The sequence below is a fragment of the Antechinus flavipes genome, chromosome 3 (assembly GCF_016432865.1).
Source record: "Antechinus flavipes isolate AdamAnt ecotype Samford, QLD, Australia chromosome 3, AdamAnt_v2, whole genome shotgun sequence".
In the NCBI taxonomy this organism is placed as follows: domain Eukaryota; kingdom Metazoa; phylum Chordata; class Mammalia; order Dasyuromorphia; family Dasyuridae; genus Antechinus; species Antechinus flavipes.
This window is the reverse complement of record NC_067400.1, coordinates 322,068,545-322,081,846: the sequence shown is the minus strand read 5'-3', so window position 1 is coordinate 322,081,846 and position 13,302 is coordinate 322,068,545. Positions and strand designations below refer to the sequence as shown.

General features: G+C 33.7%; 1 protein-coding gene across 1 annotated transcript in view; it reads left to right on the top strand.

The window, feature by feature from the left end:
• LMLN (leishmanolysin like peptidase) overlaps positions 1–13,302 on the top strand; it is a 49,232-nt gene that overhangs the window by 12,024 nt on the left and 23,906 nt on the right. Inside the window, 4 exon segments of the mRNA XM_051985486.1 lie at positions 3,261–3,378; positions 4,360–4,538; positions 7,792–7,897; positions 11,447–11,541. Of these exon segments, the coding sequence (XP_051841446.1) occupies positions 3,261–3,378; positions 4,360–4,538; positions 7,792–7,897; positions 11,447–11,541 (498 nt within the window).

Here is a 13,302-nt window from a genome sequence, read left to right as displayed (position 1 = left end):
TCTACCTTTCTACATAATTACCCTGCATGTAAACTCCTTTAGGGACATGGACCATATCTTACTTTTTTTGACATTTTCTAGGGATGTTTTGTAATTCAGTTCAATTTAAAATTTTATTAAAGGTTTGTTACATTTAAGTAGAGCAGCTGGGAATAGCACAGTGGATAGGGTCCTAGGCTTGAAATCAGGAAGATTCATCTTCATGAGTTCAATGCCAGCCTCAGACACTTTCTAGCTGTGTGAATCTGGATAAGTCACTTCACCCTGTCTGTCTCAGTTTCCTCAGCTGTAAAATGAGTCAGAAAAGGAAATGGAAAAGCACTCTACTTTCTCTTCTAAGAAAACCCCAAATGGGGTTCACAGAAAGTTTACATGACTGAAAAACAACTGAACTGAACATTTAAGTAATATTTATGTGTAACAAGTATTTAGTAAAAAGTTAATGAATACAGCAAACTTACTCTTTGTGCTAACACTTCATTCATATCTCTTCTCTAATACTATTTGCCTTTAATCTCTCTCTGCATGTCATATTTCTTCTTGGCCCAGGTCAAATACCACCTCTTTCATGAAGTCTTTCATAAGTCTCTCTGTTTCCCTTTCCAGCAAACCAATATGTTTCCTAAATTTGCAAACTCTACTTTGTAAAACATATTGCAGTTCTCTTTCAATAGAATTAAATAAGTCCATTCAGTCCATGCTGATACAAAGTAATGACTCTGTTTGTATAGACTTGTATTATATCTTCCTATTTTATGATATATATAGATATACCTTCCATCCCATTGGTATCTTGAGGAAATAAGTCTCAGTGATGAGAGAGGATGATTTGTCTTAAATGCTATGGCTGAACATATTTCCTTTGTGCTGACCTATTAAAAAGGAATCTTCAATTTCAGACTTTTCTTTTTTCTCCATTTTTAGAGGACAGGTCAGAGAGTAGTGGAGCTAACATTGGACCTGGCTTTGAGTCCTGAGTTTCAGAAGATCTCTCACCAGATTTATCTTAGTGTTTGCCAGGAGGAAAAAAAATATGGTAGTTGTGTCAGATTGGCTAGAATGACAGGGAAAGATAATGATGAATGTTGGAGAGGATGTGGGAAAACAGGGATACTAATACATTGTTGGTGGAATTGTGAATACATCCAGCCATTCTGGAGAGCAATCTGGAATTATGCTCAAAAAGCTATCAAACTGTGCATACCCTTTGACCCAGCAGTGTTACTACTGGTATTATATCCCAAAGAGATTTTAAAAAAGAGAAAGAGACCTGTATGTGCACGAATGTTTGTGGCAGTCCTGTTTGTAGTGACCAGAAACTGGAAACTAAGTGGATGCCCATCAATTGGAGAATGGCTGAATAAATTGTGGCATATGAATATTATGGAATATTATTGTTCTGTAAGAAATGACCAACAGGATGATTTCAGAAAGGCCTGGAGAGACTTACATGAACTGATGCTGAGTGAAATGAGAAGGACCAGAAGATCGTTATTTACTTCAACAACAATACTTCAACAGCAATGAGATGAACCAAATCAGTTCCAATAGAGCAGTAATGAACTGAACCAGCTATATCCAGGGAAAGAATTCTTGGAGATGACTATGAACCACTACATAGAATTCCCAATCCCTCTATTTTTGTCCGCCTGCATTTTTGATGTCCTTCACAGGCTAATTGTACACTATTTCAAAGTCCGATTCTTTTTGTACAGCAAAATAACTTTTTGGACATCTTTACATAAATTGTATTTAACTTATACTTTAACATATTTAACATGTATTAGTCAATTAGTCATTGAAAAAAAAAGAAATGTGGTAGTTACACATGCTCTCACTTGAAGAGTTCATGGTACTCAAGTTCTTAGCCCTATCCTTTGAGAGGAAATGATTTAGCCTTCTAGCCCAAATTAGGCAGTATATTCTGGGTTAGGATATTCTGAAGAGTGAGAATTCTTGAGCCCTAGCCCCTAGTTAAAGGAGAGCATGGTTCTTGGGTTCCATAGTCCTTGAATCCGCCCTCTGCAAGAGAAGAGAATTTCCTGGGCAGCCCAATATCTTTCTAGGAATCTCAGTTTTAAAAGTTTGAGAAAATAGCTTTCTGGAGAATTAGGGGAGTTCTTTAGCAACACCAGCTTCTTGGAACAGAAGATTGTACACTGATGTTGGATGAACAAGGAAATTTTAGTGATAACAGTGGAGAGCAAATAGCTTGGACGTTGCCTTACACTGTTGCTAGTAGTTATTATGCAAGTTTGAGGAGAATATCAGCAATCTAGAAAAACCAAGGGCATTTATCTTTTGAACAAGTCAAACTCTAAGTGTGGTATGACAAGATTGTATAGTCCTCTGGGACAAAATGAGACTCCCAGAATACTGAGGGTTATCCTACTCTTGGAATTCCAATTATTTTCATTTTCTGGAGGGGTACAAACCACAGGATGGTATGATGATTTTGGAGGACTGTGGGATACTAAGGAAAGTGAGATTCACCAGAGATGTAGAACAATTAGATTAAATTTTTTATGTGAGTTCTTTGTGGGTTTTGTGTTAATTTTTTTTTTTTGGTATTTTATATGGAAAGGAATAAAACCTATCATGCACCAATTATGTGAATGGGAATTATCTTAATGCTTGTATAAGACTTGGGGACTTTACATTTGTAGGGACATAGACGTGAATCATGAATTCCATTTGGGCTATATATTGAGATTTGTCAGAGGCAGCTCTGGGTAAGATCAATATAAGCTAAAGAGAAAACTATTTGGGAGATAGCTACTAAGACTGAACCCATTCTATAAGTGTACATGCAGAATTTTAGGTGTTGGGCTACAGGTTACATATTTATGAGTTACTGTGAAGGAATACAATAGAGTCATCCCCCTCCCTCAGCATAGGTTTTTGTTGTAGACCCCAGGAAAAAGTGAAATCTGGCATTACTATTGTGATGGCATATATATAAAAGCTCCAAATTAGGAATCCAAGAGAAAAGCATACTCGTGATATTGGTCTTTTTTCTTTTCTTTCTTTCTTTTTTTCTTTCTGATTTTTGGCTCTATGAATTAGACCTCAAATATTTTAAATGATGAATTTACAAGGTTTACTTGTAACAATAATTACTCATATTTCTTACTAAAGTAACAAGTAGTAATAATGACACAGTAGAGTAGCAACTTATTTTTCCAATGTTTTTAACTGTTCTGACTTTTAAAACTTTTTTTTTTTGCCCTCATGATAACTTCTGTACAAATGAACTGAAGACAATGTGCAACAAATCAGTATATAAGAAAGAGAAACGACCCCCATAGATACTGTAAAGACTCTTGTGCTGAACATACTAAGTGTGGTCCCATCCGAGTGCCTGAGGAACATCTGCAGGTAGTTTCATTCTACACTTATTAATGGGGTAACATTTTCATAGAATTTTAAATACAGAAAAACTTTATCCTTTTTTTGAGCTTTAAACTTCTTTTTTTTATTTGAACCTATGATTTCATGGGGTAAGGAGGTTATGGTGTGAAAACTCTTTATGCTATTCATGATCTATAAACATTTTCAACTTAGCATCTTAGAAAGTTGTTTTGGCCCGAAGAGGTTATGCGATTTGCCCAGCATCAGATAGCCAAGGTGTGTCAGGCTCAACTCAGAACTACCTCTCATTATTTTTTGAAAAGTATAATTGAAATAGCCAATATTGGCTTCTTATAAGTTATCTTTACTCTTTGCCAATTATTCTTCCTTCTGATAAAACCTGAAGCTCCTTCAGCTCTGATCCATTTTATTTTTGTCCATTACAATACACATTTCAGATAATGTTACATTTGTATATTAAGGTAAACTAAGAGGAGACAAGGTTCTGGCCATGATCAATTTTTTAATTAGGCTAGCAGTAAGCAATAGATTGTATCAGTGGCCTGTCTCAATGACCAGAAACCACAAGATAGAGTTTACTAGCCTATATATAGTTTTGTGAATACAAGAGAACAAAGAACAGACCTGAGACTTAAAGAAATATTGTCATAGTAATTGACTATACTTGTATAGTATAGTATATAGTATATAGTACTATACTATATTATACTATACTATACTATACTAAACTAAACTACTTGATTCATAATAATTGAAACAAGTGACTTAAAACAAACCCAATAGAGAATTTAGGGACTGATAGATGAGCAGCTGAAAGAGGCTAGATGAATTTCAAGTGATTTGTGATACAATAAAATGGGAACCTTGAGAATAACATGTCATAGAAAAGCTCTATCATATTTATATTTTGTGTATTTCAGTGTATGCTTTCAAAAGTTAACTAAAAGTTTCTTAACTTTTGTTTTCCCTTGAACTTCATTGGGTCAGCAATGTTGGGTTTATAATGAGTCTGAACGGATGCGTAGATCATCAGGCTTGCCAAGCAGCAAGGGCATTAAAGATGCAGACTTTGTGCTGTATGTTAGTGCTCTAACCACTGAGAGGTGCAGCCAAGAAAATATCATTGCTTATGCAGCTTATTGCCAGCAAGAAGCAGAGATGGACAGGTAATCTTTAATCCTAATTTTTTTTATTATGAACTTAATATTTTAATATACAAAGATGACCAAAAAAGGGATGTTTATGATATTTTGAACTTACTGTGTAATTTATTTCATGAAATGTATATTTAATTTAGTAAGATAGTAACAAAATTGTTGCTTGTGTTTTTTCTGAATTTTGTTTTCTTATGTATAGTTTAAATGTTATGCTTTTTCTATTTTTTAATTTATTTGCATTGTTATCACTACCCACTGTGAAAAGAACATTTTGTACTCTAGGTTATGGGCACAAGTCTGTCAGAAACCATTTTTAATTTTAGATTGGTTCTAATCTTTTGCTTAGAAAGAGGATTAAAGATGGATAGTAACCTAATAACTCAGAAAACCTTTCTCTATCACAAGCTGTTTTGAAGTTACAATTATAGCATTCCTAAACAATAGACATGGTTGCACTATTTGACAAAATATACTTATGGGTCTCAAAGTAAAAGTTCAGTTAATGGTTTGCTTCCTCAAATCAGACAATAGACATTTATATTGATGGCTTGCCCTTGGAGAATGATTTTCATAAAGCCATTCATAAAGTCACTCTTTGATCACTCCCTTCAAATTTCTCCTTTGCCACTGGTCAAAGGTGTGCCTAAGAGGTATTTTTTTTTTAATTTAATTTTATTTAATAATAACTTTGTATTGACAGAATCCATGCCAGGATAATTTTTACACAACATTATCCCTTGCAATCACTTATGTTTCGTTTTTTCCCCTCCCTCCTTCCTCCCCCCCCCCCAAGATGGCAAGCAGTCCTATATATGTTAAATATGTTGCAGTATATACTAGATACAATACATATTTGCAGAACCGAACAGTTCTCCCGCTGCACAGGGAGAATTGGATTCAGAAGGTAAAAATAACTCGGGAAGAAAATCAAAAATCAAATAGTTCACATTCATTTCCCAGTATTCCTTCTTTGGGTGTAGCTGTTTCTGTCCATCATTTATCCAATGAAACTCAGTTAAGTCTCTTTGTCAGAAAAATCCGCTTCCATCAGAATACATCCTCATACAATATTGTTGTCGAAGTGTATAATGATCTCCTGGTTCTGCTCATCTCACTTAGCATCAGTCCATGTAGGTCTCTCCAAGCCTGCCTAAGAGGTATTTCTAATTTATTGAAGTAACCAAAGAGACTTCTTTTTCTTCCAAGGTGGATCATTACTTTTTTTCCTTCAGAGCATGAGAAAATGCTTGAAAATGTCATATTCTTAGGTGAGAACTGGTGGTATGACTAAAAAAAAGGACCAGACTCTCTTTTAAAAAAAAAAGATTAGAATTTGTTGATTTCTTTTTTCCCCCATCAGTCATTACTGGATATGCTTTTCTTTTTCTTCCCTCCTTGCTTCATGGACTCTTTTTTGCAAAGAGAAAAATAGTTTTAAAAAGCTAAACATACAATAACCATTTCTGGCAATATAGGCAATATGTTGTTCCTTTAATTCCCCATTTTGTTAAGAGTGGGATGTCATGCTTCATTATTTGTTCTCTGTAACTAAGTTTGATTACCATTTAGTTTTCTGTATCTTCTTGTTCTCTTTTCACTTACATTATTGTAGTCTTTGCATATATTATTCTGATTCTGCTTATTTCATTTTGTACCCTTCATATAATTCCATATTTCTCTGAGTGTCACATTTTCATAAAATGGCAAAAAAAAAAAAATGTGTGTGGGCATAAAGAGGGTAGAGAGAAGTGGTGTTCAGTCATTCTTCTCCATATCTATCGTCCATGTCTTTCCTCTCTTAATCCACAGATTTTTGCTATTCATGACTACCTTTCTTATAATTATACATACTTCCATTAAATGTGTATCAGATGAAATGTTCTGTGCTACTTTCAGTAGTTTTGAAATAACAATAATGTGTGCCCTATTTTACACCACATGAAAAGGATTTGAGCTGGCAATTTGAGGGGTGAAAGAATCTATATACTTTAAGATATTGAAGAAATTACTATTTCACTCATTTTTTTCTTATTCCTTTATCTGTAAAACTAAGGCATTTTATTCTATTTTAAGGTATGCCATAATTTTAATTATAAATTTTAATACAGCCAAAACATTTTAAAAGCTAAAGGAATCTTAAAGATCATCTAATTTGGTCAGCCTTTTGTAAATAAATAAAATGAAAAATGTAGAAATCAAAGGAACTTAAGGATCATCTAATCCTGTGGAGTCTCTTACCTTAGTTCCCCAAGGCTTTGTTCTAAGTCTTCTTCTCTACATATGTAATTTCCCCCTTGGTAAACTCACCATGGACTCTATTATCTCAGGGGAGAAAACATCCAAAACTTTATGTCTAGACTTAATCTTTCTTTTGATATCCATTCCCGTGGATCTGGTTGCTTCAACCTTATTCAACTTAGAGGTATTTCAGGCTCAAAGCATCTCCCTCCTTCCCCGCAACAGACCTTCCTGTGTCTGCTGAAGGTTCCCTGTCTTTCTAGTCAGTCAGATTAAAGTTTTGAAGGCCTCTTTGACTTTTCTCTCCTTGGCTCTGCCCAGTCCACGCCAGTTGTACTTCTACAACAGTTTTCTCATCTCTTTCCTTCCTTTGACTTACATGTCCCTAGTCTTTCCCTTCTCCTTCTTGACCCTTCTGTTGTATGTGATACTGTTGTTTACCTTCCCTTCCTGGATATTCTGAGGCTTTTATGATAGTGTTCTCTCCTGGCCCTTCTCCTTGTGCAATCACTCCTTGGGATCCTGTACTGATTCATCATCTATACTGTCCTTCCTAATTAATGGTGGGCATTCCACAAGACCTTTTTTTTCCTTTGAAGTTTATCAATTCTCGTGGTTTTTAACTATCACCTCTAAGCAGATGACTCCCAGATCTATATCTCCAAACCTAATATAGCTTCATTTCCCACATTATCAGAGCTTAACAGATGTTTCAAACTATATGTCCCACAGACATTTTAAATTGAGCATGTGCAAGACTGGACTCATATTTTCCCCAAACCTATCTATCTTGCAAATGTAATTATTTCTGCAGAAGGTACCATTGTTCTTCCAGTCTTCCAAATTCATAACTTTGACATTATTGTTTGCTGTTCCCAAATCTAATCACTTGCTAGATCTTACCATTTCTACATCCATATCACTTGCATCTAACCTCTTTGTTTGTACACCTGTCATTCTTGGTTAAGCTGCAGAACAACATTAATTCATGATTTAACATAAAACATATTATCTGTTTTAACAGGCCAGTAGCAGGATATGCAAACCTGTGTCCAAATATGATTTCTACTCAACCTCAAGAATTTATTGGAATGTTGTCAACTGTGAAACATGAGATTATTCATGCCTTGGTAAATTTTGTTATTTGAAGATGTGTTATATTTTTATTCTATTGCTCTTTTCTACATACTCTTTATCTTCTGCCCTTTTAGGAGTGAATTAGGAGACCATATTTGTGATTTAGCTGGTGTTGAGAACTGTTAAAGAGGAAACTTCTTTTATCAATGCAGATAGGACCTTGTTCTGCAGTGTCTAATTTTAGATGATTGTGAGATTAAGTGACTTCTCCAGCATTATTTAAATCAGTACGAGTCAGAGTTGACACTTAAACTCTAGTCTTTATGACTTCCAGCCACTTTCTAGCTACTTTGCCCAGGTTACCTTTTTTAACTCTTGCTTCTTCCTTTTTTATATTAAAAAATTATTCTTAATGTAAAACCAGGAGTATGGGTTCTTACATTTGTGTGTAATAATCTTTGTTGATTAAGATTCTACTAATTCATAAGCTTTGTAATTAGAACAAGGATGCGATTATGTTTGTTGTATTATCTGTAAGGATTACATTTTCTAAGAAATTAAAAGTTTAAATATTTAAGAAATTAAAAATAGCTTAAATGTGATTTAAGAGATTATGTAAACTATTTTTAAAAAGCTATTTTTCTAGAGGCAGCTAGGTGGTGCACTGTATAGAGCATCAGCCCTGAAGTCAGGAGGACTTGAGTTCAAATCTGGTCTCAGAAACTTAATACTTCCTAGCTGGGTGACTGTGGGCAAGTCATTTAATCCCAATTGCCTCAGCAAAAAAAAAAAAAAAAAAAAGCCATTTTCTTATCTTTTTCATAATTTTTAGATACTTATTTAAGCAAGCATCTTTCTGACCTTGACTAGGGAAAATTTTGATAGCCTATTTATTTTTACTTGGGGGCTTAAAAGTGACAAAACTGTATTTAAAATTTTTATTTTTGAAACTGGGTCTCCCTTTCTTACCAAGGCTGCATGTACAACAGCTTCTCATAGGACAGATCCACTATTGATGAACACAAAAGTTTTGATCTATTCCTTTTCTTACATGGACCTCTTTACTCCTCTTTAGGCAGCCTGGTGGCCTTCGTCTCCCCTAAACCCACCATTTGGGTGTTAGACTTAGTTCTTTCAGCAGCTCAGAACTGAGATCAAGCAGTTTGCCAGCTTTAATCTCCTCAGGAATAAGGATTATAGACCACTATATCCAGTTCAAGTAGAATTTTTCAAAGCATCCTATAAGTTTTTCACTTATTTGTAAATACCTTCCTTCTACTTAGAGGATAATTAAGGAGATATATTCTTGAGGACTTGTTCAAATTTGGCCTCAGACATTTAACATTTACTAACCGTGTGACCCTGGGCAAATCACTTTGCCTTGCAAAAAAACCAAAATAACAACAAAAAAAGGAACAGATGACTTCACTCATTTCAATTTTCAGAGGCATTATGCTAAGCCTGGGATGGAAAGACAAAAAATAGAAACAATTTCAACTCTAGTACTTATGGAAAATAGATGTAAGTGAACCATAAACTAATATGGTTTTTTACTCCATATTCCTTGAATACTCTATACTGTACATATTTTGTTATGCTATCTATAGAATTCTCAAGACATTTAATCATTAAAGATGTAGTTAAGCAAAATGAAACTTCATCTTGATTTAACAAATTAAGGTGGTACAATGAAATTATGCTTTTGTTTTATGAACCAATGAAACCGAATCTCTCAGTTATAGAAAAGGAAAATATTCTAAGAATATTGTTATAGATATTCAGTATCCTGAGAAGTAGAAAAGATCAGAAGGGAATATTTAGTTATAGTTTTATCATAATATTAATAATTCTATAAATAAACCTAGAACTAGGATTTCAGGACATAGAAAATAAATTGGTTTATGTCTTTAAAAACCAATTCTATAGACAATTCATTTAAAAATCATTACTATCATTGTGAATTATAAGAATTTACCTTTACCTATAGCACTTTAGAGAGCCCTGAGGGAATATAGAGTGTTGGGCTCTGACTTAGAAAGGCCTGAGGGTCAATTCTCCCCATGCCTTAGACAACTCCCTACACCTCCTAAACCACAGATATATTACGTCTCCTATTCTAATATATAATACTTTAAGGTTTGCGAATCACATTCCTTATAAGTAGAAGACTATGAATAATTCAAGTATTTTAAATGACTTCTAAGTAACCTAGCTTTTAAATTTGGAGTCATGCTTCAAATTTAGGTCTCCTGATTCTAAAACCAGTGCTCTTTTCATTATGCTATGTTGCATCTCTTAAAAATATATATATATATGTATATGCCTTTCCTTCCACCAACACATATATAAAGTTGTAGATGCTCATGTCTATTACTTAACTATGGAACAGAATGTGAGTGTGAGATTTGCTGGTAAAAATTTTGAATGTTTTCAGGATGACAAGATGACAGAATATGTATTCAGTAGCTTTTAAAAAGCATGTGGAAAAATGTAATTTTTATTTTCTTTACCATAATTGTGTTTTTAATTTATTTTTTCAGTTTTATAATTCTCCTCTTCTTGTTCTGATAATTTGCATTAAGCCCTCTTAGTATGTCAGAAGGGGATAAAATCAAGTAATATCATAAGGACAAAAGATTGATAGATTGAATATTTTCAGCTTGACATAATGACAGAATACATATTCAATAATTCTTTTTAAAGGATGTGGTAAAATGTAATTTATTTTCTTAACTCCACCATAATTATGTTTTTAATTTATTTTTTCAGTTTTATAATTCTTCTCTTCTTGTTCTAATAATTTGCATTAGGTTGTCTTAGCATGTTAAAAGGGGATAAAACTCCAGTAACATCATAGGGACAAAAGATTGATAGCCTTGAGGTTTTAAGTGTCTAATGACACAAGAGCCAATAGTTAAACAAATAGAACAAAAGTGTTCAGCTACAGACAAGCTGCATAATTAATTCATTGCATTAAACTAATTAAATGAATAGTATCCATCACTTATGGACATTAGCTATTACATATTCTAGTCATGATAATTAAAGTAAAAGCGAGAGAATGATTAGGAAATAACCTTTCATATCAAATAATTTATGGCATTAAAAACATTATGGGACTTCTTTATTTCACGGTGAAATTTGAGCATCTTAAGAATACCCTTGTATGAAATTGTTATTATCCTAATTATAAATGAACACTCTAAGGGCACTGAAGCGTGCTCATAAGGAGTTTGAATTTTATGACTCAGCATAAACCTTACTTTTCCCCAAGACAGCCTGTACTTTTCATAGTTAGTGACTGAGAAGCAGCAATGGAGTTGAGAGCAATTAAGCAATTGTAATCTGCTTAAATTCTTTACTGACACCAAAAAAATTTTTTTTACTATGTTCACATCCCTTTTTACCAAGCTTAAAGTCTGATAAGAGAGAAGAACTACAGAAGCTTGAGAGCTCAGTCATTTTTAGGGTAGGGGCAAATAAGCCTGTAATTCACTAACTATGTTATCAATTATGTCTTAATATGTAATAAATTGATGTTTGTCCAAGACTTTATATAATTGCCTCTTTAAAATATTTTGTGGTTTTTGGTTTTTTAATAGGGTTTTTCTGCTGGACTTTTTGCCTTCTACCATGATAAAGATGGAAAACCTCTGACTTTTAGATATGCAAGTGGTTTACCACCTTTTAATAGCAGGTATTTGTTTTTTTCATTTTTGTTTCTTTCTTTGGGTAAAAATATTAAGCCTATATATATATATATATATATATATATATATTCAGATAGCGTTTTAATGGACAAAGATTAACTTGGTGCTCAAGTTCAGAGTCTAAAATAGCAGTGATTACAAGCATGTCTTATCAGACCTTACTTTTGAAAGTAAACAAAAACTCCAGTAACAATAAAACTCCAGTAGTATAATTTGCTTTCATTTAACATTGAATTATTAGTTCATTTTTCCTTTTTCCTGGTACTTGTTTGAGAAAAAAAATTAAGCCCATTCTATTCACTTATTTAATTTTATATTGAAGATCCTTCTTTGAGATATGTAAATGACATATGCAGTAAACATACCTAGATTTTAGCAAAGCATTTATAAGATCTTAGATTATTCTTGTGGACTAAAAGAAGAGATGTGGACAATATGAGTGCATTATTGATGGATTTGGAGTTGGTTGAATGGCCTGGCCATTAGTGGTTTGATGTTGATATGGAAGTTTCTCTTGTCTCTGTGCGATTTAACTTTTTTGTCAGTGACTTGGATAAAGGTATAGAGGTATAGCTAATATGTTTGCATGAAAGGATCCAAAGCCATTTAATAAGCTGGAATTTAATAGGGATAAATTTAAAGTCCATAGAGATTTCAAATTGTCAATTTCACAACTATAAGAGGAGGGGGAAGGGACACATGGATAGACAGCAATTAATCTGAATACCTGATGTTTTAATGAATTTAAGCTTAAATGAATCAACAGTATGTTTAATATGGTAGCCAAAATAGCTAATGTGATTTTAGACTGAATTTATAGCGAGGGTAGGCAAGCTAGTCGGGTAATGCATGTTTGTAATCTGCTCTGGGGAGCAACCTCAGTCAACCTGGCTGAGATAATAAGACTCAATTAAAACAAAATAAAAAGTTGGATAATGGTCAGGACCAAGGAAGAGATAGTCCTTTTGTACTTTGCCTTGGTTAGATATGGTTAGACCATATTTAGAATGTTGTATTCAGTTCTGGGAGCCACATTTCAGAGAAAACTGAAAAAAGGAGTCAGGATGATTAAGGATCTCAAGATCATGTCTTATAAGTATCAGTTAAGACAATGGGACACTTAGCTTGAATTTTTAAAAAATTGAATCTAAGTCTTGTTCATTCTTAATTAACACATTATCCTATTTATCAAAGAATCTTTTCCAAATTTTTCATCCCTCTTCATTTTCCCTCATACTTTTTCAGCTTAGAACCTTGCCTCATATTTCACTGAAAAAATTGAGCCTTAATTTCCTGGGAGCTTCCTCTTCTTCCTTCCTTCTTAACTCCTATCACCTAAATTCTTTCTGCCTCTATTCCCTCTTTTACTCCTCACATAACTCAAAGAGCTAGCCCTTCTCTCTAACAAGGTAAACCTCTCTCTATTTGTACAAGTGATCCCATTCTATCCTGTCTTTTCCTGCAGTTTATCCCCATTTTATCTCTATTCTGTCACTTATTTTCAACCTCTCCCTGTCTATTGGCTCCTCTACAACTACACCCATGTCTCTGTTAATCCTCAAAAGACCTTCACTCAGACCCTCACTCAGTCCTTCTATCTCTACTATCTTTCCTGTTGAGAAGGTTTGATAATAGGTACCTCCACTTCCTTTCCACTCTCTTAACTCTCTGCAATCTGACTTCTAACCTTATCCTTTAACAAAAACGGTATCCATAGCTATGAGTAAGCTCTCATTTGCCTGACCTAA